At 49.4% G+C, this 25,183-nt stretch overlaps 3 protein-coding genes across 4 annotated transcripts in view; 2 read left to right on the top strand and 1 right to left on the bottom strand.

The window, feature by feature from the left end:
* Window positions 1–21,646, bottom strand: part of ACSF2 (acyl-CoA synthetase family member 2) — a 32,683-nt gene extending 11,037 nt beyond the window's left edge. The window contains exons 1-11 of the mRNA XM_009279664.2: window positions 21,638–21,646; window positions 21,325–21,443; window positions 21,037–21,232; window positions 19,501–19,629; window positions 18,419–18,472; window positions 15,148–15,266; window positions 14,759–14,921; window positions 14,220–14,315; window positions 13,145–13,293; window positions 12,452–12,543; window positions 11,286–11,362 (exon numbers count right to left, since the gene is read on the bottom strand). Of these exons, the coding sequence (XP_009277939.2) occupies window positions 11,286–11,362; window positions 12,452–12,543; window positions 13,145–13,293; window positions 14,220–14,315; window positions 14,759–14,921; window positions 15,148–15,266; window positions 18,419–18,472; window positions 19,501–19,629; window positions 21,037–21,232; window positions 21,325–21,443; window positions 21,638–21,646 (1,203 nt within the window). The remainder of the gene's footprint in view (window positions 1–11,285; window positions 11,363–12,451; window positions 12,544–13,144; window positions 13,294–14,219; window positions 14,316–14,758; window positions 14,922–15,147; window positions 15,267–18,418; window positions 18,473–19,500; window positions 19,630–21,036; window positions 21,233–21,324; window positions 21,444–21,637) is intronic.
* CHAD (chondroadherin) lies at window positions 1,816–9,985 on the top strand. Of its 2 annotated transcripts, none has more exons than XM_009279662.2 (4): window positions 1,816–2,668; window positions 6,393–6,556; window positions 6,771–6,916; window positions 8,997–9,985. In XM_009279662.2, exons 1-3 carry the CDS (start codon window positions 1,889–1,891, stop codon window positions 6,910–6,912), a joined length of 1,086 nt encoding a protein of 361 aa, XP_009277937.1. In that variant the 5' UTR covers window positions 1,816–1,888; the 3' UTR covers window positions 6,913–6,916; window positions 8,997–9,985. The 2 variants fall into 2 exon arrangements, with proteins under 2 accessions (XP_009277937.1, XP_009277938.1); XM_009279663.2 differs by having other exon boundaries at window positions 8,994–9,985.
* A 343-nt stretch (window positions 21,647–21,989) lies between the features above and the next one.
* LRRC59 (leucine rich repeat containing 59) overlaps window positions 21,990–25,183 on the top strand; it is a 12,103-nt gene continuing 8,909 nt past the window's right edge. The window contains exon 1 of the mRNA XM_019472167.1: window positions 21,990–22,031. Within this exon, the coding sequence (XP_019327712.1) occupies window positions 21,990–22,031 (42 nt within the window). The remainder of the gene's footprint in view (window positions 22,032–25,183) is intronic.

Raw genomic sequence — 25,183 nt, 5'->3', positions numbered from 1 at the left:
TCCTGCAGGAGGTCCCTCCAGCAGGAGCCTGGAGCTCCTACAGTCAGAGCATCTCTCCGGAGATGAGGCAGGAGAAGCACTTGGTGCTGAGGCGAGTGGCGAGGCCCCAGCTGCTCAACAGCAGGGCATTGCGCCTCAGGGCTGACAAACATTGGAAGCCTGACACGGCCTGGTTTGCACTGAGGTCCCACATTGCATCATCATTCGGCCAACCCCATCTGCCCCACAGGCTCACCAGAACCTACATTCACACCGCAGAAGCCCCTTTTCTCCCCCAAATTAGTCATGCAATGAAAACACCGTTCAGACTGACAGCTGCCGACCAGGGCGCGGGCTGCCAGGCAGTTTGCATAACACCGTCCGGAGCATGCTCAGCGGCGCTGGCTAATTCCTCATTGCAACAATGGAAAAACCCAGAAATCTCGGTGAATAAGCCAGTCTGTGTCCTAAGTCAGCCCTTGGATTTCCTCCCTTTCTTGAGCCTGTCTCGCCTCTGCAAAAGCTCCGCTGGGGCTCTGCAGCCAGCCTCAGGAGCAGAAATCTCAACAAGCTCACAGTTATGTGCTCGGCTCTCAGCTGTTTGCTGCAGCCAGGAACTGGCTGGAAATCAGTTCAAAATGTTCCACTTCCAAACCCCACCCCACAACCCCTGGATCTCTCTCTTCACACTCACAAAAGCAGGCACTGGGGCTTTTAACCGCTTTGCTTTAGCCTTCTCTATTGGGAGAGCAAGGGACATCCCCTGCGTTGTTAACTCGCCTCTGCAACTGCTACCCCAAGACAGGAGCCAAGGCAGACCCTAGTCCCAGCTCCAGCAGTGGTTTCCTTGCTCTGCTACTTCACCATCCCTTTACCAATGCCTACACCTTTCCCTGTCCGCAGCTTTGTCTCGAGAGCCACAGGCATTGCCATCCACCTCATCTGAGCCGGGCACGCAGCCGGGCACCACTGCCCGGCGTTTCATATCCACCACCCATGCCCCACCGCTTCCCCGCAGGCTCTGCCGCTGGCCCATCCCTTGCTGGAAGGCAACAGCCACTGCTCCACAGTGCCACGTGCTGAGAAAAAACACCCTCGCACAGGTCTCCTGGCCATGAGCACGGATGTGTCACACTCAACTGCTCATAGGAAAAGACGCAGCAGAAGTTAAGACCGTCTTTGCTCTCCCTTTCTTGGCCAACTCCTAGGTGCAGTCTAGATCTAGAAATCTTCAATGAAAATTTTGCATTGCAAGAGCAACTACAGTGCTGTTGGCCTTTGGCATGACCCCACATCGCTCCCATCTTCTCCCATCCCTGCTCAGGCAAACTCCTTTGAAATCAGCAAGACAAGACCCCTCAAAAGCCTTCCTCTGTTGATAACAGGACAAGGTGCCTCTCCCCAAACCAGCCGAGGCTAAATACAGCCCGGGAGCCTGCTGAAAGCTTCGGCACGAAGTGGCTGCAGAGCACAGCAGTGCTCCCTGCTATGCCGTTCAACCAAGACAGGTTGTTTTTCTCCCCACTGATGAATCTGGGGCCCGCTTGGCTCAGCAGGGTCCAGAGAGATTCCCCACAGAGCAGGTCTGCATTTGTTCTTCCTGACCATTTGCCTCCCTGTTGCACAGAGGAAAACTACCTCTGCACAGTCGCTTCGGCAGCGGGGCCGGGCAGGACCACAGACACTCCTCTGCCTGGTGCCAAGGGGTTAAGCTCACAGCAAGTTCCCAAAGCCAGTTGCTTCCAACTGGCTGCTGCCTGCGGTTTGTGGGAAGGGATTTTGCTTTTTAATAACATTATAAATAGGGCTGTGTTCAGCATGCTACAATCCCAGTTACTCTCTCTCTCCCACCCATCTCCCTCCTCCTCCTGCTGCTTCTCTTCCCACCACACTAATTCCAGATCTGACCATGAATCGGTCAGGCTTCTTCTTCAGTGTCCTCAGCCTACTGGCATGTCTTGCCTCCATCGTGCAGGCATGTCCCCCGAGCTGCCACTGCCACGGTGGAGACCTGCAGCACGTAATCTGCGACAACGCGGGGTTGAAGAAGATCCCCAAGGTGCCTGAGCAAACGCGGCTTCTCAACCTGCAGAAGAACAACTTCCCCGTCCTGCCGACCAATGGCTTCCGTGACATGAAAAAGCTGGTGTCCCTGCACCTCCAGAGCTCACGGATCAAGGAGATCTCGACCGGAGCCTTCCGGGGGCTCAAAAGCCTGGTCTACCTCTATCTCACTGATAACCAGATCAGTGTCATAAAGCCAGGAGCCTTCGATGACCTGTCTGAGCTCACCTACCTGTACCTGGACCAGAACAAGATCCCAGACCTACCCAAAGGGCTCCTCTCCCCTCTTGTCAACCTCTTCATCCTGCACTTAGGCAGCAATAAAATCCGGGAGCTGAAGCCAGGGGTCTTCAATGGGGCTAAAGACCTGCGCTGGCTCTTTCTCTCTGACAACTCCCTCACCAACCTCCTGCCTGGGGCTCTGGAGGACGTAGAAAATCTCGCTGTCCTCCACCTGGACAAGAACCAGCTGAGCAGCTATCCTGTGAACGCAATGAGTAAGCTGAGAGTGCTGGAGGAACTGAAGCTTTCTCATAACCCAATTGAGGTCATCCCTGACAATGCCTTCCAGTCCTTCGGGCGTTACCTGCAGACACTCAGCCTGGACAACATGAAACTGAAGAAGGTGAGTCTCTTTCCATTCGTTCCAGATAAGAAACACGGGGCTTCTCCTTTACAAAGCCCTGGGTTTGCTGTCCCTCCCTTGCAGAGGAGGGGAGAAATGCAGGTCTGCAGGCTCTGCAGACAGCGAGGCACTGGCCAGCTGATAACACCCCTGACACGGCCCAAACAAGGGATGAGAGAGAGTACTCCACCCATCTGTTGAGTTATTTTATGCAAAACCGAATTATCTGGAGCTGATCAAACTCCTTGGAAAGGCAGCACATTCCCTCCCAAGCTGGAGGTGACACCAGTCATTGAGAAAGGTATTTGGGGTGCTCCAGGACAATTAGCGACCTTCCACCATCCCAGACACAAGGCGTGGGATGAGAGGCGAGCGTCTGCCTCGTACTTGAGGGACTGAAGGGCACTGCCACCTTGCAGAGCTGAACTGCTCTGCCTCCTTCGTTCAGCCTGGGTACCTGTTGTAGGTTGGGAGGGGGAGGCTCCTCGGGAGGGCTGTGCATAGCAGCGGTTTCCTACCCACGCCTTGCAGACAGGTAGGCATACGGACCTTCACCTTCACCTCCCCCCGTACCTCCCAACCTTACACATTATAAAAAAAGGTTTGTTTATTGATGCTCTCTCAGAAGGAACCCTCGCAGCATCATACAAAGGGGCCCTGTTCCCACTGGAGAGGAGGAGGGACATTCAGGTATCCCAAATGGCAAAACAACCCCCTTCTGTGAGAAAGCATGATCCATAGGCAGGAGCATCACACTCAGGGAATCACTTGCATTGGGACCGCCGCAATGTCAGGCGGTCACACAATGTCTTGTGTTTTCTTGCACAGTGCAAGAAAAGCAGCACCCCGTTGCAGCCTGATGTCCTAGGTGCACCCCACATGGCTGGGAAGGGAGGGTGCTGCAGCAGGCGGAGCAGAACAGTCCCCCCTGGGATGATGCTTTGCCAGGAAGCCCAGAGACACAGGGCATCCAGGTAAGGCAGGCTCGGACTTCATGGCAAAGCAACACCCACCACATGCAGGAAGATGTGATGAAAAAGAGAATTTCTTAGCAACAAAGAGCAACTCAGAGGGCCTCACAGGGATGAGCAGGTCACCTGAAAGCTACCAGGAATAGAGAACACTAGAGTTTTCAAGGGGATATAGCATCTCAAAATGCTCAAAAACTGGAATTACAGCTTGCCCAGGTGGAGAACAACACTACCTAAAACAGCTCGGTAGCACTCAGTCAGTATTTAAGCCCTTGTCCACTCTCAGCACTAACCTCTCCAGGATGGGAGTAAGCAAACTCAACACTTGAAAACAATCTACTGACCTCTCTAGGTAGGACCTCAGACATGCTGCCTCAGCACTTTTGTAGACTCAGTTTTAAGGCACTTTCATCATGCACAAGTCAAAAATTAAAGCTTAAATTTGTACCAGCTGTAGAGACATCAGAGTCCCAAGTTATACATCGAAGAAATTAGACTAACCCATGATGCTGGGGTGCTCCAGGGAAGTAAGTGTCCTTGGACTGGCCAAAAAGCAAGGGTTAACAATTCTAGCCAGCAAAAGACTTTCTTCTTTTCAGTGACCACCTGTGGACTGAACCTTTAAAGGCTCTTCTGCAGCCAGATGCCTCCTTTCCTCCCCAACAGCCCAGTAAGACACCAGTTTACGGGATTAGCACTAACAGGGGTGGCTTCTGCAGCTTTAGGGCTTGCCTTCTTTTTCAGGAAAACAAAGCTCCCATCCCAGCTCAGAGTTTTCTCTTCAAATTCTCAAAGGGCTCGTATCCAAATGGCCCACGCATGAACTTTGCACTGCTAGGAAACATCTAAACACAGAGGCCTCATGACATAGGAAATCAGTACCAAATACTTTAAATGCTGCTGGCATCTTGACTGCAGCTCTTTGTGCTTCACAAAAATATTGTCCTTAGCTGTTCCCTGCAGGGCTGCAAGATTTGAGCTGATCAAGTGCAAAACCCTTCCACACAAAGCTATCCCAGCCTATATTGCACTTGAGCAGGACGAGGAGAGCCCTCAGGCTGCTCTGCAGCTCCAGCACACAGCTCCCCTTCACCACCAGCATCACGGACCCGCACCAGTCACTTGCAGGGCTGCGTCACACAGGCCAGGATCCACCGCATACATCAACAAGAAACCAGGCAATGCAGATCCTGGAAGCTTTACGTACGCCCCCCTCTATGTATTTATTGCGAAATAAATTACAGCGGCAATCCTCCATCTAAATAAGGGGAAAATCACCAGTTTCTTTAAAAATGCATGCTCTGGCAGGCAGCACAGCAGCTGTTACCAGCAGATGTGAACTCTTCTTATGGGGCTGGGAGAGGAATGAGCAGCTGAGACAGTACACCACTGTCCAAACCAGAACGCGGCCAGGCTACCGCCCCGCTGCACGGCGTGCCAGCATCTCTCTGAGCAGCTCCACTATCAGCACAGTAAAACCTATCAAGGTCAGCTCGGTTTTGGGCCACAGAGGCCAGCACTGCTGACTGTCCGACAGCTACAGTGCTCTGGAATTCTATTAGCTAAGCTCTAATCCTATCCAACGTTGCTTAATTTGGAAGATGACAAAAGTTCACAGCTTAAAATAGTGCATTTTCTCTCTCAAGCTCTCTAAGCTGAAAAGCTTGAACACACCCTGATGGTCCTGTCTAAATGCAAGTTTCTGGCCAGAAATGGGAGCACAGGTCCGTGACTGGGGGGGTGCGTCTGGTAGACCTAGCTAGACCTAGACCTAGACCTCCTCTCCACCCTTTTGAGAAAGCTTTCCCCTTCTTTGACCGTCTGGTAGACCTAGCTAGACCTAGACCTCCTCTCCACCCTTCTGAGAAAGCTTTCCCCTTCTTTGAGAAGGGGGAGAAACGGTTTGTCATAGCCAAGAGGAGCTTTGTGCTTTGTCAATGACCCCCTCTCCAATTCATCACTGCCAAGGAAGTTTGTGTTGAGGGGTTTGCTTTCAAGACGAAACTTTCCAACCTGAGTAGCCATGGGCTGAGAAAAGCCAGGGATGAGGCCTCAGGGAAGAGAGGAGAGGGCTGCACAGCTGGGTTTACAGCCTCCCTCCTCTCTTTGGCAGCTTTTTTAAGGGAGGCTCTCCCTTAAAGCCTGCCTGTTAATTGAGAAAAGACAAATCTTGCAGCATCCCTTGCAAACAACCCGCTGGAAATGAGAAAAAAAAGAACGGAGGAGGTTGAGGTGCTGGAAACCTGCCTCTATTTCTACACTGCTCAGATGCCAAGTGTAACTTTCCACTCGGAGCCCCCGGGCACTGCCAAAGTCTACAGCCCCTTCAGACGCCACAAACACTCCCTCCTTCAGCCATTCCAGGACAGGCAAGGCAACAGGCGCTGGGAGGATTTCCAGCCTTGGAAAGGAATACACCCAGAAAATATCTTCATTTAGAACAGAGAAGTATGGCTCAAAAATAAAGAGGGGCTGCCAGACTTCACTTTATTTAAGGATGTGGCTGCAAAGACAATCCCGCATGGATTTGGGACGTAGCTCTCTTCAGGCAGGAGACTCCATCACCCGTGAGCCCACCAGCCTGATGCCTCTCTTAGGTGTCCAGAGCTTCCAGTGAGCCAGGACCCCCTTCCACCACTCCTTCTCTTGCTCTTTCCATACTTAATGCCACTAAAAGTCTTGAACAGAGGCACTCAGGTTTGAAGTCCCCTTGCCTAACTCAGTGTTCCTCACCAGAAATCTTTGTGCTTTAGTTTGCAGACAACGCGTTCGCCGGTGTGACCGTGCTGAAGACCGCTCACCTGGAGAACAACCGGCTCACCCAGCTGCCCCGCAACTTCCCCTTCGACAAAATGGAGACGCTGACACTCTCCCGAAATGCCTGGCACTGCAACTGCCAGCTAGCACATCTGCGCAAGTACAGCACCATGCGCCCCTTCCCTCCCCACGTTCTCTGGGGTCTCCTTGGGGGTCCCCCCCGAGCCATGCCAGGCAAGAGGAGGCTGCTGAAGGCTGCACACGTGCTCAGCAGCTCTCTCTCCAGCCTGCCCTCTCTGTTCATGGTATAAGTGTTGTCCACGATGGTTTGTACCTCTTGTAAACTCCTGGTCTTCTTTCTCCCCGTGTCCCAGGTGGCTGAAGGGCAATCGCACCCGCACCGAGGACACCTGCTCTACACCCGCACAGTACCGGGGGCAGTCCATCAGAGACACCCCGGCCCTCCGCACCTGCAAGCTCCCCACCAAGAGGTCCAAGAAGGGAAGCCGCCATTAAACACGTAAGATAGTTCATAGAGCCACTTCCTACCGGTAGCTTTTAGTCTGACCTACAGCAAACCCTGATGCCACCAAAGGTACAGGGACTTTTGTCTCTGACTTCAGTGACGCTAGGGTTTGGCTGAAAACAGTTCATCCATTCACCCACCGATGCCTTCGCTCAGAGCTGCTCCATCTCCTGGCAATACTGAGCTCCCAGAGCAGAGAATCTGCCTGGAGCACTGGGGATGGAGTCAACCCTGTAAAACAAACACGGGGCTAAAGACAGGCCTGGGGCAGCAAGTAAGGGTGAAACGTGTAATTAAGCGTCAAAACAAGGGTGGATTTAGCCCACTCTTACCCTGAGCTGGGATCACACACACTTTACTTTTCCAACCGATTGGAGATGCTCAGCCTTTTGCCCTAGTAAAGATCCTCCGAGTCTGATTTGAAATCCAGGGCAGGGCATTGCTGGGAAATCTGGCCCCAGGCTACCCAGCCCCTGTGAAAATAGACGTCTTCCATAAGGAGTAGTTCTCAGTCCAGCACCTGCCTTTCAGCAACTACAGTTCCCATCCTAGACACTCAGGTATTTAAAAACAAGGGCTAATGCCTTCAAATGAGTGTCCCAGAAGAGGAAGGTTCGAGACAGCAAATATTCTTTGAATAAAGTGTTCTGGGCCAGAAGGTGATTCAGAGGCAGGGCTGACTTTCCCTTGAGCAACGAGCTTGCTGACTTCTACCAAGCCAAACAGCAATTGTGAAAACCTATCACACAAACACCTTCCACAACTGGAAACTACCAAGAGTATTAAATTCAGCGCACAGAGTAGCAAAAAAGCCACAACTGTCATCACTCCATCCCAAGGATTTTACTTTTCCCATCCCAGCAATAGGTCTGGAGCTTGTACGGATTCCAAAGGACTTTGGACGAGCCTGCAAGTTTGTAAGCTCTTGGGAAAGGGACCTTTGCTCATTTGTTAAGTAAAGTGCAGTGACCCTGCGCTGCACTCTATGAACAAGGGTTGTCACTGTGCCCTTTCGTAACAGAAAGGACGAGGCAGAAGCCCGAAGCCCAGCTACGGCCATTTGGTCCCCAGTTCACTAAGGATATGCACAACAGGATGGAGAAAGTAAATTTATGACCAAAATGTCAGGGATGATGCCAGCTGCTCCACGCCTTCCTAAAGTGGTTATTTCTCTTGCAGTGCCAGAGGTTTTATGGATTAGAGATGGAAATACCAGTCGTTCCATATAGGGCGGGTAAAGTTCCACTCTAAGGACGGAAAAACTTCAGTTTTCGAAACCACAATACTTAAATGTATTTTATTTACAGGTCTGGCCCTTCTTAACCTTCTTCTCTCCCTGCCTGAACTCAATTCCAGTTCACTCCTCCACAATGAGAGTAAGAAAGCCGTGACAATAATATCTGTTTTTTCTATAGCACCTTCCACCCAACTCTCTCAAACAAGTTTACGAGTGTTAATGAAATAGAAACCTATTTATTCCAGTCTTGCAGAAGACAAAGCTCGGTACCTTCAGATGTGAGTGCCAAAATGCAGGCACACAAACCCACTCCAGTGTGGTGACACAATTTTAAGGTATATGAAGTACCTCTGACTTCACCGTGCACCTCTTGAGAGCCAGGCAGCTCTCTCAGATGTCAGCTATGGGGGTCTGTATTTCAGGGATGACCCGTGACTTGGGTCACTGACCACATTTCAGATGAAAAGCTGCTTGGCAGTTTCTAAAAATCTACCTGCCCTGGATTTCCATAACTGGGGCACCAAAATAATTCACTGCTCTTGAAAATTTCGCTCTTGGGTTTTTTCCTCTATGAAGGAAGTGCTCACTGACCATCAACACTTTGGGTAAGATACTCAAGAGTCACATAGAGAGTTGGCAGAAGAGGTCAGAGACAGGACTAACCCATCCCCTCTACTGTGGGAACTCGCAATGGCTCCTTGACTCCTAACTCTTCACTTTCAAGTATGGGCTTCATTCACTCACTGTAAAAATAAACAGACAAATGCTAGAAGTTTACTGATCCGCTTGAAAAATCCCCTTAAACTTGTGGCCTTCTCTCATTTTTTCCCCTAGCAGGCCCCGGTATGGCCTGTCCTGGTGACCGGTCACTTCAACCATCAGAAAACTACTGACTTCTGAGTCCTTCCTTAAGCTTCTCCTACCTGTCGGGAAACATTTCTGATATATCCGAACACCTCCAGCCTCCTCCGAATCCCCGCTTCTCTGCTGATCGCAGGATGGAATCCACCTTTTCAATCTTTTCCGACATCTATATATTTTAAAAGAGGCATTTTTAAAAACTAAACTATGCATGACCATACTAAGACAAGCTAACCTAGATCCTGCCGGTAAAACACAGTCATCTTTCCCAGAGGCAACATAACCCACGTCCCCGATCAACCAGTTGGTCGCTGTCTCTCCCCTTCCAGTGGAGTGGAAGCAAGTGGGAAGGTAGGAGCATCCCTCCCCCCAGCTGCTTGATCAGGAAAATTGGTCTCAACCCATGCAAAGAGATTCCTCTGCCTTCCCACGGAGGGGATCCCTGCAGGCCAGGGCTGAGGGGGATAGGTGAAGCAGTGCCCAAGAACCGGTGGCCCCGAGACCGAGCTGCCCTTTCACGCCAAAAGGCAGCAATCTCTCTAGGGTCGGCCAGAGATCGTTTAAGTGAAGCAGTACTGGGAAACCCCAAAACTGAAGCCATCTGAAGACTGGATTCCCTCCCACTCTGTGGGGTCTACCAAGATGCATGTACATCCGAGAGGAGGTGTGCACCGTGCAGCCTGGCGTGGGCACCCCTCCTCTTCTCTCTGCCCATAGTCCAGAGGATCTAGCAGGACACCAGGATGACTGTGGTTTATTGTCACGGCTATTACAATACCACAGTTGCAACTTAACTGTGTTTTTTAATCCTAAAGAGTTATATAAATATATGTATATTTATTCCTCTGTAACTGAGTGTAAATGACCTTTAAGAGGGTGAAAACTCCTCTGTCTCCTATATAGAAATCAAATTGTATATTTTCTTATGTACATCTTCTGTATAAAGCTCTTGCTGCAAAGATGAATTCAACAAGTCTCCCTGTGTCTGTCTGAAGGCTGGGGGATCAGAAGTAACACGAGACCGGTGGTACAAATATAGACTTAATCCTCTTTATCCTACGGGCAGAGCAACTGTTTGGGAGGATTTTATTATTTCTCTTTCTACAAAGCAGGAAGATGTGACACCTAATGAGTCCTGGGCACTTGCAGCAATGTCTGAAAATATTTTGTGAGGCCAAACTCAAGCCTGCTATAAAAATAGGTAGCTGTCACCTGACAGAGTCTGGGCAACGGCACTAGGGCTGTCCCTGGTGTTTTCAGCTCGGCATTAAGAGCATCACATCCAGGAAAAACCCCTGGCTGCCTCCGAGACGGCTCCAGGACAGACGCCCTGGACTCCCCTGGTCCGCAGCAGAGCACACAGTCGTCCCTGTAAAACCCTGGTGCTGGTGTGGTCCGGGTCTGCCAAGAATAACACGCCTAATCTGACTCCCAGCCCCGCGTGTTAAGCCATCACAACAGTCTGCTTCCTCAGCATTTGCGAGCAGCGTGGCACTGAAGTTATTTCCTTTAAAGTAAAACAAAAAAGTCCTTTTTTGGCTCAGGCATTCACTTGCAGGCACACACGTGCAGATGGCAGGACCTGCCTACGAAACGTGTCACCTGGAGTGCCATCGACCCCCTTGCTGGTGGCCTGTCCCCCTCCACATGCAGGACATGCCGATGCTCTTGCACAGGCCAAGGGTGCAGGGACATGCGATGGAGCAGCAGCATGCGTGGTCCGACACGCGCTGCCCTTCTGGCAACGCAATGCCTGATGCTGCACGTGTGGATGGTGCCATTCCCACGTTCAGACTCAAACGCGTAGCACGCAACAAGGTTTTGTATCTGCATGCAGTCCAAGATGGTGAAAGAAACCCGACAGCTCCGCAGCAAGATGAACACATGCACCCACCCACACCGATACAAACCAGCAACGCCTCTTCCATAATCATTCATCCTTGCAGCATGTACAACAGGAGGGTTCATAAGAGCTTTGAAAAGCACCACCAGAAGCTCAGTTTACAACACTGAATGCAATGTCTTCTCTTCTTACAAAGCCTCCTCCACAGACACCCCACCAGCAACCAGGCAGATTCCCCCTTCTTCATCCCAGCCCCTCTATACCTTCACTCCTCTGCCTGGCCTTGCACCCGCGGTCCCATCATGCCTGATCCCAGCAGCTCTGGCACTGCTGGGTACTGCTGCGGTGCAGAGATGCCCAAACTCAGGGTCTCACCACGACAAACACCACTTGTAGCTCTAGTCACAGCAACCATGACTCACCACGATCTCTGGCATGTGCATCTTGGTGATAATCATCTTCATGATCTCAGGGGGAACAGGAGACCCTGCAATGATTCCTGGAAGAAAGAGGAAAAGATTACCATCTTGGAAACCATCTCTTTACTCCCAGGAGCGGTCCCTCAGAAGGTTCTGCACTCCCAGATTTAAATGCTGGCAAGACCTTTGGGATACACCGGTTCCTGTCAAAATACTTTCTATTTTTATGGATACAGACCCTAGTTATTCTAGAAGCAAAGACTGCAGCAAGGCCAGTTTACCTGAATGAATTAAGGGTTGGCAGTTCGCTCATTAGGAAAATAAACTCTATAGCACAAACCTAGTCCAAGCTGCAGTTCCCAAAAAGGAAAGATTCAGAGCAGAAAGAGGCACAGATTTTTAGCAGGACAAATCTTCCCATCGATCATCACCACTGTAAAACCAAAAGCCTTTCCTCCTGCCTTGTACAGAGCAGCCCTTTTGGGAGAGGGCAGATCACATTTTCACCTGTTCCATCCTAGGATGACAGAGCAAAAGAGCAGGGTAATATATAGGCTTTGCTGGGGAACAAGATGAGACAGGATCATTTTTCACATAGCAGAGATGACTAGGTAATCTGCTTAAATGTTTCTTTATGCTCCAGCACCATCTTCTCTCCGTGCTGTTATTGCCCGTTTCAGCTCAGCTATTTCCGAGGCTGTCTGGGACAAGAGAGAAAGCTCCAGCACACGTGATCACACCCTCTCCAGTATTTAGATGAACGACTGCAAAAAACAGGCAGGAAACTTTAGGTCAGAGAAATCACAGCGCAGCTCTGCTTTAGGGACCAGCCTAAAGCACACAAAGCATCTGCTGCCACACGGTGGTGGCTGGTGAGACGAGAGTCAAGCAACACCAGGCTTCCCAGCTTCCCGATCTGGCAGATAAAACAGAAAGGTCCTTCCCCAATCTGCTTTAAGATGAAAGAAATCTTAAAAATGCGTAATTCTTGAAGGAAAACCCAAGGAAAGGAAACGTAGCATCAAATTAACAGTGAAACACAAGGCTTGTGCAACTAAACTCTTCCCTCCAGAAGAGCGATTTGCTCGCAAAGCTTAATACAGCCTCCCAGCAGGGAAGCAGTAATACCCAGTTTCTCGGGATTTTTTCATTTGAGCTGTCAGACTTACCTCCCCGGAGAGTTGACAGGTCGTAGGAGTCAAAGTCCGGCTGGGAAAGCATGTCTATAAACATAGTTGGTGTGCCATGTAGAAAGGAGCATCTTCAGGAAGGGGAGAGAAAAGGCAAAGCTGCAGAGCTGGACCCAGGGGCAGCCCCAGCTCAGCACCCCACCCCGTCCCATCGCGCACGGGGCCGCGGAGCAGCAGGCACAGCAGATGCGCTCTTCATCCGTGCACATATACATACATATGTATAAAAATATATATAAATATATATAAGCGTGTATTATGCAGACGCAGCGATAGCTCTTGTTTTACAAGCTACACATGAAGAACAAGCTGGAAATGCAACTATCGCAGCAGCAGAGCTGGACTTGGAGAAGGAGGGCAGGTGGTTAGGTGTAAAGACACACCAGCCACAGCAAACCAAGACAACGCTACGCTTTCCAGCCAAAGCTCTACAGTGACCTGAAGGATCCCTTATTTTTGGGAAAAAGAGACGTGTGACAAACTCCCAAGCGCAGCTGAAAAGGCAGGATTTAGGCTCCTGAAGTGCCTGCGCAAGTATGTGCACCAGCAAACCTGCCTCTCCCATGGTGGGAAGGAAGAGCGTGAGCAAAGGCCCGGCAGGTGAGACAAGGGAAGAAAGCACCGCCACCAGGCAATGAAATCCTCCGTAGCAAGACACAAACAAACTCTCACTTCTCTTGAGACACTGCCTCCAGAGCAGCCTTCCCCTCAAAACTCGGCGATGAGAAGATGCAGCAGGACCCGTGCAGAGCCATCACCATGCAGCCTCCTACAGACGCCAGGCAATGATAGAGGGGTGCAGGGAGGCCAACGCGATAGTCCTGGGATCAAGCCAAAGACAACAGTGAGGAGAGATCTTCCAGTCCATGACTAGCCCACCTCGGTGCTAAAGAGCAGAGATCTGAACAGAGAAGTTGTCCCCGATTCACTGAAAACTTGCTGGAAATCTGACATTCATCTGCGTTCCCGTTAGGTGGAAACATGACGCTGGTGCTTCCTGCCTCTAATAAAAAAAATCAGTTTGGGAAGTTTTTAATGTCAAAATTTCATTCCGTAATTTTGCAATGTCTTTTCTTCGCTGGACTTTTTGGTCTGGTATTGCTTACACATTATTTTATGATATGCCAGAAGAGAAGAGCGGTAGTGCTATAACAGGCATGAAATATGCAGGACTTGGCAGATGCTATTAATTTTATTTTGTTTTTAAAAACACCAAAGGCTCTGAAGACTGATTGAAACAACCATCTTTTTTCTGGATCAAAGGTGCTGTGTTAGAAATAACTACTTTAGAACTTCAAAAGAAAATATTTGCCTTTAACAATTTTTAAAATAAACTACAAACAGAAAGGTCATATCCTGATAAGAGTTAGGAGACTGTATACATGACATGAAATGAAGTCATGTAAAACAAATTAAATAAAACCTCATTCAACAGAATTCAAAGCTAACATCCAGAGTCTCGTAATTATTTGAAATGAGTATTCACCAAAATGAAAAGCAATTAATTTCACAATTTTTCCCCCCACAAAAAGGTATTTTTTTTCCCCAAAAAAAACTTCACATGAAACTAAAATGAAACATCAATGAAACTCCACTGAAATGAAAAATGTTATGCGTGAGTATCCCTCAACGTCATTTGCAGCAGAACATCCTGCCCTTCTGCTGAGCAAGCACCAACGCTCTCCACACACATGGTCCCTCTGTGGCAGTGGAGACCATCCCAAACTGTGTTCCCACCGAGACCCACCTGCTCTGTGATCCCCAGCCTCAGACCGATCAGATTGGCATTATTCACAATGTTCCTGTGAGAGAGGGTGGCTCCTTTGGGGCTTCCCGTTGTCCCCTGAAAGACACAGGGCATTATGCAATGATGCCACATTTTCTGAGGATGAGCTACGTGTGCTTTCTGGGGCAATTTCTCAGGCAGATTCTGGGGTGATCTTGCACTTCATTCTCCATTCAGACCTGGGAGACTTTATTTTCTTCTTTAACAGCATCTTAATCCCAAACTAAACAAAAAAAAATGGTCCAACTTCCGTTGGACAGAATTCACATGACACCCTCTCATCTCCATCAGCCCTTGAGAAAGGGCTGAGCAGCAAGAATGGAAGAAGCAAGGGGAAATGCTAGAACATTTCCTCCATCCTACAGCAGAAGATGGAACCAGGGCTTGGTCTCAGAGGGCAGAAGGCAAAGGAAATGGGATGCTCAGCATCGCACACATCTTCCCCTGCGCCCCCAGCAAGGAACCCAACCATGAGTCATGGAGCAGGCAGAAGCACCTACTGAAGTGAACTGGATGTTGATGGGCTCATCGCAGGAGAGGGTCCGCTGCACGGCTCTTAACTGCTTCATATGGCTGCTGTCCCCAGCCTGCATCACTTCATCCATGTGGAAGGTGCCAGGCAGCTTGGAGTCCACTGTGATGACAACGGATAAGTTCGGTAGCCTGGTAGAAAGAAAAATACCATCAGCAATAACGGAGTAAGGAGAAAACTGCCTGGACAGGCGCACACTGGTCAGGGCAAACCTCTAGGACAGCCTAACCCATTCCCTTCGGATGAGACCCTGTGCAGGTCCTTCTTCTGCTAGAGCCTGTGTTGTGCAGCTGAGAAGACACAAGGCAGGACACAGCTGTGAGGTCAGTGCAAAGACACCAGATGCTCCTAACTCACCTTTTGCTCTTTATTCCCCCTGGACTGGATTTTTCTAGCTCAGGACATGACTGCTTTAGAATATCATAGTATTTCTGTCTTTTAAATTGAGTGGGAAACACCAGTGCCTTACAGCCAACCTGTGAAGGGAGACAGAAACTCATGAGAAGTCACGTCGGGCTGATGTTCAGGACATGATAAAGAGCAGTCACCACTGACACAGGAACGTGCGCAGCCCTGTGACCCCACACAGCAAGTGTTAGCCATTAACACCGCACCGGGATTTTCTCCATGGCTTGTTTCTGTAAGCACATGAGCTCTCTCCAGATTAAACCTGGAGGTTTTTAACACCTTCCTAGTAAGGGCCATGGTGTGCAGCCATTTAAAAATTCACTGAAGAGCATGACATAGGTCTTTGCACAGGGAGGGTACAGCAGCCACGCTCCCAGGGCTGGGGACATGCCTCCAAGCAGGTAGATTCACCGAGGGCAAGTGCAAACCGAGCCCTTACAGCTGTGCACTCATAAAACCCTGCAAGCGCAGGGCAGGGTGCTGTTACTGCACCCCAAGCCCTGATCCACGCGTGCAGCCGGTGCTTTGCTCCTCCCCGGCATTCGGTTCAGGACGGGCTGGTTGCTTTTCGCTGGGCAAGAGAGCAGAGCTGCAGCCTGAGGTTCCCTCTTCTCCCAGGATCAACACCCCTCGTTGCGAGCACAAGGCAAACAACTGATTTTTTCAGATTAGGAGTCCCAAGGCTAACAAAAAGTCCAGTCCCAAAATATGAAGGAAAAAAAAAAATCAATTGAGTGTATCTGAAATGAGGATGTTTGAGGAACTTTGGAAAAACAAGGAAGCCTAAAGACTGCCTCTCAGGTCAAGCCAAGGTTTTGTTGTGGGTTTTGGTGGTTTGTTTTTTTTTTAAGGTGTTCTGTTTCCTAAGATTTTTCCACCTCTAAAGAGTTAGCTATTTTGAAAATTAAAACATTTTTCATTCAACCTTTACGTAATCCTGAAAACAAAGCACTTAAATTACTCCAAGAATTTCTTTTTCAGCAGAGGAGATTTGCTGAATTTGACCCAGATTTGCAAACTACTTTCATCTTCCAAAAACCGCATTCTTGTCAAATAAACTATTTACATAAATTATTTAAATGCATTCTTGTCAAGTAAGCTATTTACATAAGTGATTTACTCATCTGTTTTCATTATTTTCCCAAGATCCATGAAATAAGGAGACCGAGGCTATGCCAATAAACTATTTGTAAGTACCCTCTGGGGTTTGTCAGAAGGGAAGACAAACACTTGCTCTATTTTCTGGAACAGTCTGCCCAGAACCCAGGGGACAGAGTCTGTTCTGGGATGTTTTGCGCCTTTGTAACTTTTTACTATTAGTTCCTCCAAACCAGTATTCTGGTTGAACTAGCTTTGCGAAACAGATGCTACGGGAGGAGAGGAGCTTGCAGAGCAGATGCTGTACGAGATAAGGGTCTCTAGTTGGGCATCTCCCACTTGGTCTCAACCTGAATGGCAGCAGACCCTTCTTCAAAGGACCTCTCATATAAGCGCTGACATCAGTTTGCTCTTACAAAGCCCTGGAAATACAGCAGGAATGAGAGGAATGGTTATTCAGCATGTATTTCTGTATATACCAAAGGGAGGGAACCTGATGGAGCAAGGAAGGGACTGCACAGGCTGACAGGATCCAACAGACAAAGCCCTAACGTCTTCAGGGGGTTTTCTGTGCAAATAAACAAACAAATAATTAGGGGGGTGAGGGACACCAGAGATCCCAGTGCCAAAGGTACACGGGAAAGCTACGAAGACTAGAAAACCTGGGAGGGTGAGACAGGAGTAATCCCCAATGGAGCTGAAGCACGTTTCTGCTCTTACCCCATCCACACTCCAGATTTACACTGGAGGAGAAAAATCAGAGCAGAATCTGACACACAGAGATGGAAAGGAAAATAAAAGCCAGGTCCCACTGGGAAAAAAAGGGAAGTACTGCCGTTTACATTTCCACCCGGCGAGAGAAGCAGGAGGACATCCACACTGGAAGAGATGTGCTTCACCGCAGCACTGTGTTCAATCCTCACGCATGAAAACAGAAGTGACACCAGCGAGACTACCGTAAGAGGTTTAAACGAAGGATGAAACGGGAACTCAGACTGCAGCCCAGCAACCGAATTACGGAGTTACTGATGCAAGAGAAAAGTCTCTGTTGCTAGAAATTATCCACTTCTTTCAAGGTAAAGCCAGAACTTGGATGGTGCTGGGAAGACCCAGACGTAGTTCCAGCTCTTCTAATACCAGCCTTTGATTTAAAGCTGAACAAACCACAGACAACCAGATTAGCTTCTTAATCCCAGGATTAATTTCTAGTCATCAAATGTTTAGTAGCTTGGATTCCTCATTGCTGGAGCTAATTAGCCAGAACAGTTTGAACCGATTGGTGCTCTGCATGTTGCAAACCCAAACCCAGGCAGGTATACGAGGGTAGCTGAGGCAGCCACAATCAGACAGCAGAAAGATGTCAAGCAGTGGCAATACCTAGGACTTAAACCAGGTTAAACTCAAAGACAGCAAGGCCTAGGACACATCTGGGAAGGAGAAAACAAGCTACCAAGTAGGCTGGTCCTTTCTGAGCCTTCCTCCTTTCAAGGTTAAAATCCCAGATGGTGATATTTGCCCTGAGCAGTAGGCAGGCAGGATGGCACTGAGTCAGGCAGGACAGCCGCGTGGTGCTCTCCCTCCTGGGCAGGCTGGACCATGAGCGCGGGAAAGTTAGAACTGATTTAAGACAGATATTGCCTCTAGAGATTGCAGCCATGCTCTGCTACCACATAGTCTCTGCTGTCCTTGCTGCCAGCTTCTTGGGTGGAACAGTCCCTGGGTCAGATACTCCATCTTGCCTTGTTTTCCTCAGTCCCTCGTAAACGACTACTGGCAGGTATGGCTATTATTGGTGTAATACTGGCAGTACGTGGTTGTTAGCAGAGAGAGAGGGATGAGAAGGATGCAGAAGCCTCCCTCAAATGGACAGGGTGGCAGCCAAAGGGAACAGCAACAAGTGTGACCACTTCACTGCAGCTTCATCCCCTTGGTCACTGCATGGTGGTGTTCCCTCTACACGGCCACCACCAGCCCTGCTCTCCAGCCAGCTCTCCCTGATATGCCCAAGTGCTTAACCAGAAGCTCATCTGTACTGTCCCCCCACTATCCCCTTTAACAGACGGCTGCTTGTATGCATTCTCATAACGAATCAATTAGCATTACCAGCAAGTGCCATACAAACCTTCCTGATGACAAACTCCAGCTCAAGGGCCTGGTAGGCTGGATTCACAGATACCTTAAGAGGGAGAAACAAGAAGGTTGATCAGAGTTACCCTTGCCTTGAAAACCCTCTCGCCAACACATATTCCAACAGAAAAGTTCTCCCAGGGACAAGCCACGCTCAAAGCCTCTCCTCCTCTCCAACACGCAGAACTAATAGCTCCCCACTGCAGGGATTTCACATTCACCAGAAAAGTTAGCTGAATCCTGTGTTTGCACGAAAGAAAACAATCAGAAAAAAGATTTATGTGAAGTCAGATAGTCACAACAGAGTTTCAGGAACTGAAACCAGACCTCCTGCCTCCCAGGCAGACATTCAATCCACTGAAGACTCAAAATTCAAGAGCACGTCAGGTTTCTTAACAGACAACCATGAAAACACCAGCTTTCTCCTGCCCAACTCTCCACAGAAGCAGTATTGGCCACTGGAGTTGAGTTCACATCAGATTCATACTGAGCCATGCTCATCCACCCTGTTACTGTGTCTTAGCAGACACCGGGATGAACCACGACGAAGAAAACGGACCAGAAGGCGCAGTGCAGTCCTTACTACGGTGCACCGCCTAAATAAGACGCATTTTCGTGAATGTGCCAGGTCATTCTCTCAGATGAAAATTGGCTTTGGGAGATATGCAATTTGGACTACATTTTTAAGTGAGCATTTGCACCATGAAGCAACACGGGTCCTATTTAGGAGGGATCTAAATAACCAGCAACTTTAGGACAGCAGCATGTTACATAAAAACAGTCCTACAGGCAAAAGCACGTCTCCATCTATCATCGGCTGCTGCAAGCTAGTTCACAGCAGTCCATTTCTTGCTGCTCCTTCCTCTGCAGTCTGCTTTCCTACATAGTGGAGGACAAAGACGCAGAGGGTTGCACAGACCTTGTTTAAATACTGGATTCAGTTATAGCCAACACGCTGGGTAAGATCATGGGAAAAAGAGGCAACAAACTTTACTCTCCAGTATCTCCTATTGCTTCTTTGTCTCCATGTCCTTTCCCAACAGACTGCTAAAAACCCAGGCACAGCAAACTCCTTACCAGGATGATTCCTGCCTGGGCAGTTGCAAACTGCATGAGAACCCACTCGTATTTATTGGGACCCCACATCCCCAGCCGGTCTCCCTTCTTCAGGCCAAGAGCCAGAAGCCCAGCTGCTGCCTGGTCCACCTGTAAATACAAGACAAGAGCCTGAGGATCACTCACAGGATGCAGTGGGGGATCTCTCTCTCTCCAGGCCCTGCTTTCTGGGGAAAAAGCATCGTCTTTGCAACTGGCATCAGGCAGAACGTACCTCTGCTGCAGTCTGTCAGCCTACTGCTGCAGCAGCAGCGTCTTCCGAGTCACAGAGCAGCCCCTGCTTAGCAGGTTGATTGAAAGCATAAAAATAACAAGCGTGGAACAATACAACAAAGCAGGAAGGAAACCAAAATAGGCAATTATGTACAAATAGTTGCAAATTAATTCTTGCCCAAAGACTACTTAGTGTCTAGCTCCTCATCAACTCAACTTAGGACTAAGCCTTACCCATATGCTGGGCCCATCTACAGCGTTGGATCTGCCTCCATACTGGCGTATCACTTACTTCTAAAAGGACTCAGGTGATGAAAACTTTATCAAGTGATTTTTGACCAGTCTGGGGTTCCTATCCTCATTAACTTGCATTCAGCCACCATATTAACATGACTACTTTATTTTGCAAGATGGTAAGCGTGTTTCAGGTGTGCAGATGTATGTATAAATATTCTGAGGTATTCAACAAAGGTGTATAAACTTCCCTATGTTCTCAAATTTATGAAATCTACCTTGTAGGAGATATGAATTTGAGGAATAGCTATTCTCTGATTTAGTTCTGAATTACAGCCTACCTTTTCAAAATTAGGGTGAGCACAGCTAATCTTGTTTATCTGAATGGATGTAACCAAAACACTAGTAAATCTAAAAAAAGCCCAAACAACTCTTCTTATCCAAGATCATATCATACATTTAATAGAAACTTTCCAGGTAGTTAGCCTTGGAATATTGCCCCTCCATTCAGAATACATATAAACATATATTTGTATGTAATATGGACACATACATACACATGCATAGATACACCCACACACATTTTTGCATATGATATTGAGACCAAGTCCTTGACTTCGCTCAGTTGCCTTTGTGCTTGGACTAGAAGCCTCTACACACTCAGGACCTCTGACAGTCAGAGCAGAGCGACTAATACAAGAGCTGGAGCTACTCCAGCTGAGAAAAACACCATGACTCAGCCCATAAGACATCAGATAGGGGTGATAACTTAAGTATGAAAGTTCATTCTGGGATATTCAGCAAGCATTTTTACATACACTGCCTTCTCCCTTTGATTTCGAGACTATAAGGAGGACAAAGGCAGCACGTACCCATCGGTGTGTGCTGGGAAGGTGCTATCACACTCTGCTCAGGGCCAGGATGAAGATCCATATACGACAAACCTCACTCCTGAGCTGAGTGATAAAATCGTTTTCCATTTCTCCATCATGCCTGCTGCTGCCGTTATCCACCCGCCTGGGCTCTCTGAGGGGCAAACCAGGTACTCACCTCCTCTTTGAACTGAGCAAACGTCTTCCGAACGCCGTCTCGGCAGAAGACCAAGGCTTCACGGTCGGGAAACAGCTCGACGGTCTCATCCAGGCACTGGCCCATGGTTTTGGTGAGAAGGGGAATGTCTAAGGTCCCCTGGACATAGCTGTTGGTCACCCTGTGGGAGGCAGAGGGCATCGCTGTGTGCAGAGCACTGTGAAAGAAAAGGAGAAGAGTCTATTCTTTAATATAACCCATCAAGACAGTTCTCTCCATCTGGAAGGATTATCAACCCGCCGACAGTACCAGGAGTACTTGATGTACATCCCCACACTGCTGGGAACCACAGGCAGCCACTTCAGCGGGTCAAGATCAGGAAGACCTCCGAAAGCACTTGGAAAGCCCATGCAGCAGCCGGGGGAGCACTGGGCAGGCGGACAGCGTCGGTAACCCCAGTGCACCCACCTGGACCTGCCCACACGAGCAGGCAGCACAGGCAGAGCCTCCATCCCTCCACTGGAAACCAGGACCCTGCTCACTGACGGGGAAGGAGCCTGCACCAGCCCTGCAGACCGGGCACAGCCTGGTCCTACAGTCATTCACCTGGGGTGAAAGCTACCTTGGACATTTCGGGATATCTGGACAGACGATGGACTTTGCTGAGGGATGGCATCTGGGTTTGGTCTTTCTGCAACACTAAATAGTGCAAATAACTTGGAAGGAACACAGTCAAAACAGTTTGTAGGGAAACTCCCCCGGCTGGCTTCTCTCTGCTGGAAAGAGCAGACGACTGAGAAAGTTAAAATTAAAGTCAGAGATCTGTCATTTTATCAGTCTCCAAAACAGTCTGCAGAGAAGAGTCTAATCCCGCAGCATAAAAAGTGTTTAGAAAGAGTTCAGAGAAGTTGAGCTGTAACCGAGAGGCATTTGCAAAGTAATGGTCTGTGCATACAGCAGCAAGCAGGCTGTACATGCCTTACTATCTCTGCCAGCTAGACCGCAGAGAGCTCATGGTACCGAAGACAGCATCAGTAAAACGAGGAGCTACCAGTGAGATGAGGGGGGAGAAGTGCAGAGGCAAGAATACAGCAGGCTCACGGGGTGGAGGAGACTACACCCGCTGCAAACACGGGACAGGAGGGGAGGATGAGAGCAGGGAGGCGTTTCAGCAGAGCAGCACCTGGGCAGCAATGGCATGACAGGGTCCTTGAGAGGAGCACAGAGACATTGTGTGGAGGCCAAGCTGGAGAGGGAACACAGGAGAGGCAGCAACGAGAAGATGTGGGCAGGGCGGTAGGGAAAATCATTTCGGCTTTCACTGAGGTCTGATCATCAGTGGAAAAGCAGCAACCTCCCGTCAAACGGCAGCTCCTGACCATCCGAACGCTGCAGTTCTTGCCCTGGTTTCTCTCTCCACCTCCTCCTGCTCCGAGCCTCTCTCTGCCCCAGCAGCCCCCGGCTTTCTCTGTCCCTCCTCCCTTCTCCCCTGCCTCCCTCCGTGCTCTCAGCTCCTCCATTCCTGCCTTAGGAGATGACCAGGAAGGACAGGGTTAAGCAACCTTGCAGGAACCAGACTTTTGCACTAAATGGAAGAAGGGCCAAAGCCAGAGCCAAGTGACAGTTCCACCTCCAGTCTTCACAGCTACGGCTTCCTCCCTACCCCCAAACATGGGGACGAAAGAGCATCATAGAGCAGTAAAATATGTCCTTATAAAGCCCTGCACTCCAGAACACTGTGAAAATGCTGCTGGTTCCCCTCACGGTGTGGAAGCACGCACAGCTTGCTCTCAAGGGCCCAAGCATTCACACCTTCAAATGAAAGCATCAGCAGCTTTGAAATTAGGGCCTAAGATATCTCATGCTCATAACCCAGAGTCACTAACTCCTCTCAAAGTGCCTGCTCACATGGTTTCTTCAAATACATCAAGGAAAGCAAAATTCACAGCTGTCATCTAGTTTGAGCTCCCTGAATTCTGGTCTGATGCTCTCATCGTGCTTCAGCATTTCTGTATCCCTTATCTCCTGGCCACGGCAAGAGTGAAAGGTGTGGGATAAAACACTGCAGGCTGTTGGAAGCACTGGGGGTCGAGAACAGGAGGAACGAGGCAGACAGATGATACATTCATTATCAGTAGCATCATGCTGGAAATAATGTAGGGTCCATCTCCCTCCTGCCTATAGCCAACAGCAAGTGTATACATCTGATGTGAAAGAATGCATCAAGAGACCTCTACAAAGAAAGGGTCCAAAGGATTTAGAAATAATCTTTTTGTTCATCTTTGTTACAGAAAACAAGTAATTCGCCCTCCACCTCCTCCTACGAAGCTTCTGGTACTGCTGGAGATAAAACAAGACCGATGGTCTGATATTCCAGCAGCTCTCATCTCCCTGCCTCAGCCGGAGGAGAGCAAATAAAACCCCGCTTGCTCTTGGGTCTCAGCGTAGACTGTCAATTGCTGCTCTTGGAGAGCACATGCCTTCTGTTGGCAACACGTTCCAGCAGCAAGACAGCCTGCGGTGCCTGCAAACGAGCCAGCCTCCACACTCGGCTGCTCCTGCAAAACTCCGTAACCCTGGAGTTGAGCAGCGCAACTGAACGGACAAACAACAGAGACCCAGAAAAAAAATCACCCCTCTCCCACCTTGCGCGAAAGGCAGGCAGGCAACCGAATGCCAGCAGACCCAGAAAGCACTCCTGCCTGATGGCAGCAAGCAGAAACCATCGGACTGAAACAAGCACTCTTGACTAATCCCAGGAGCTCTTTGTATTTATCTCTGAATAGCCCCAACTAACATTTTATAGTTGTTGACATAAGATAACCAGCTTCATTTTTCATCTTTAACTCTTCACCAGTCTCTATAGAAATGATCAGAAGGGACGAGAGACGAACGCAAGGCAGAGGCATCAGCGTAACCTCCTGCCCCCTACGATGAGCACACAAGCAAGCTCCTGCTTTGCAGCTGTGAAGGACATCGACCCGACCTGTGGTGCCATCCCCTCTGCACCTGGATGAAAGGCCCTGTCCTCCCAGGGCTTGGGGACCGTCCTGACCGCAGAGTTCATGCTCTGAGAGGTCCACGGACTCCCCAGCCAGTTCCTTTGTTCGTGGACGTCTACCAGGAGCTTCTCCCCGCAAAGCAAGAGCTTTTGGGGTCTTTTACGTAACACAACTGCAATAAAAGGGTGGTGAAAGTTAACCCTGCTCTGCTCAATCTTTACTGCTTCTTTACTTTTTAAAACAACACTGTTGACTAAAGAGTTAACTAGGTTCTGATTACTTTTGTTTGCTTGGTTTGAGGGAGGAACAAGTCCCCAGGGCTTTCAGACTCCAACTGCAGCAGACTTTTTGGTTACATTTTCCACTGCTCCTCTCTGCCCTCTGCACTCTTCCTGCCAAAAGGATAAATACTGCTTAACAACTTTAATAAACCTTTTTATAATGTTACCAGAAAGAGCTTACTCCTCCTACTCTTTTTCTCCAAGTGCTTTGTGTTCCTGCCCCTCAGTTTCACTCTCAGTTCTGGGCTGGAGTCCAAACTGCGGTGAACTCTCCGCCATGCTTCCCTTCCGATCCCCTTTCCCAAGAACAGATTCTGTAAACGGCAATCTTGGCTCCAGCCACACACATGGGCTTCAGCCACCTCACTCCTAATCTCAACCCAGCTGAAAAGAAACAGCCAGACCCAGCGTGTGGAAAAGCAAGGGCTGCTCCCCACGGTTCTTGGGGAGTTGCTCCCTGGAAGCCATACTTCCCAGCGAGTATTAGGCTCTGAATATCAGCTAATCCTTCAAAGCCTTTCCCAAAGCCAGTTGCGTTCCTTTTACTGTTCTTTCCCACAAACTTGCTCCAAGGGACAGCGTTGAAGAAAAGCAACACAAAGAACTGGCCTGACCCCCCCGAACCCCAGAGCTCCTCGGTGCCCTGGACCCGCTGGCACCCCAGTGCCCCCCACCACCCTGCTGCACCACAGGAGGAGGGGGACGCTGCCCGACGAAGCCCACAAGTCAGAGCGCTGAAGGAGGACAGAGAAGCTGTTCGATACGTTTCACGTTACTGCGATCAGGCTGGAGCTGCTGCACAAAGAAAATGCAACCCCGGGCACACGTTCACATCCCTCCGCATGCTGCGCGGGGCTCATCCCTGCTCCCGATCCCCTCCCAGGC

The sequence above is a fragment of the Aptenodytes forsteri genome, unplaced genomic scaffold (assembly GCF_000699145.1).
Source record: "Aptenodytes forsteri isolate BGI_AS27 unplaced genomic scaffold, ASM69914v1 Scaffold563, whole genome shotgun sequence".
Classification (NCBI taxonomy): Eukaryota; Metazoa; Chordata; class Aves; order Sphenisciformes; family Spheniscidae; genus Aptenodytes; species Aptenodytes forsteri.
Note: the sequence above shows the minus strand (reverse complement) of the source record. Positions and strands in the feature narration are given on the sequence as shown.

Excerpts from the sequence above, each read along its gene's own strand:
- CHAD (XM_009279662.2), top strand. The coding sequence starts at position 1,889 with ATGAATCGGTCAGGCTTCTTCTTCAGTGTCCTCAGCCTACTGGCATGT. Across the intron at positions 2,669-6,392 it reads ACAACATGAAACTGAAGAAG|TTTGCAGACAACGCGTTCGC; the intron begins GTGAGTCTCTTT and ends TTTGTGCTTTAG. Across the intron at positions 6,557-6,770 it reads CAGCTAGCACATCTGCGCAA|GTGGCTGAAGGGCAATCGCA; the intron begins GTACAGCACCAT and ends CCCGTGTCCCAG.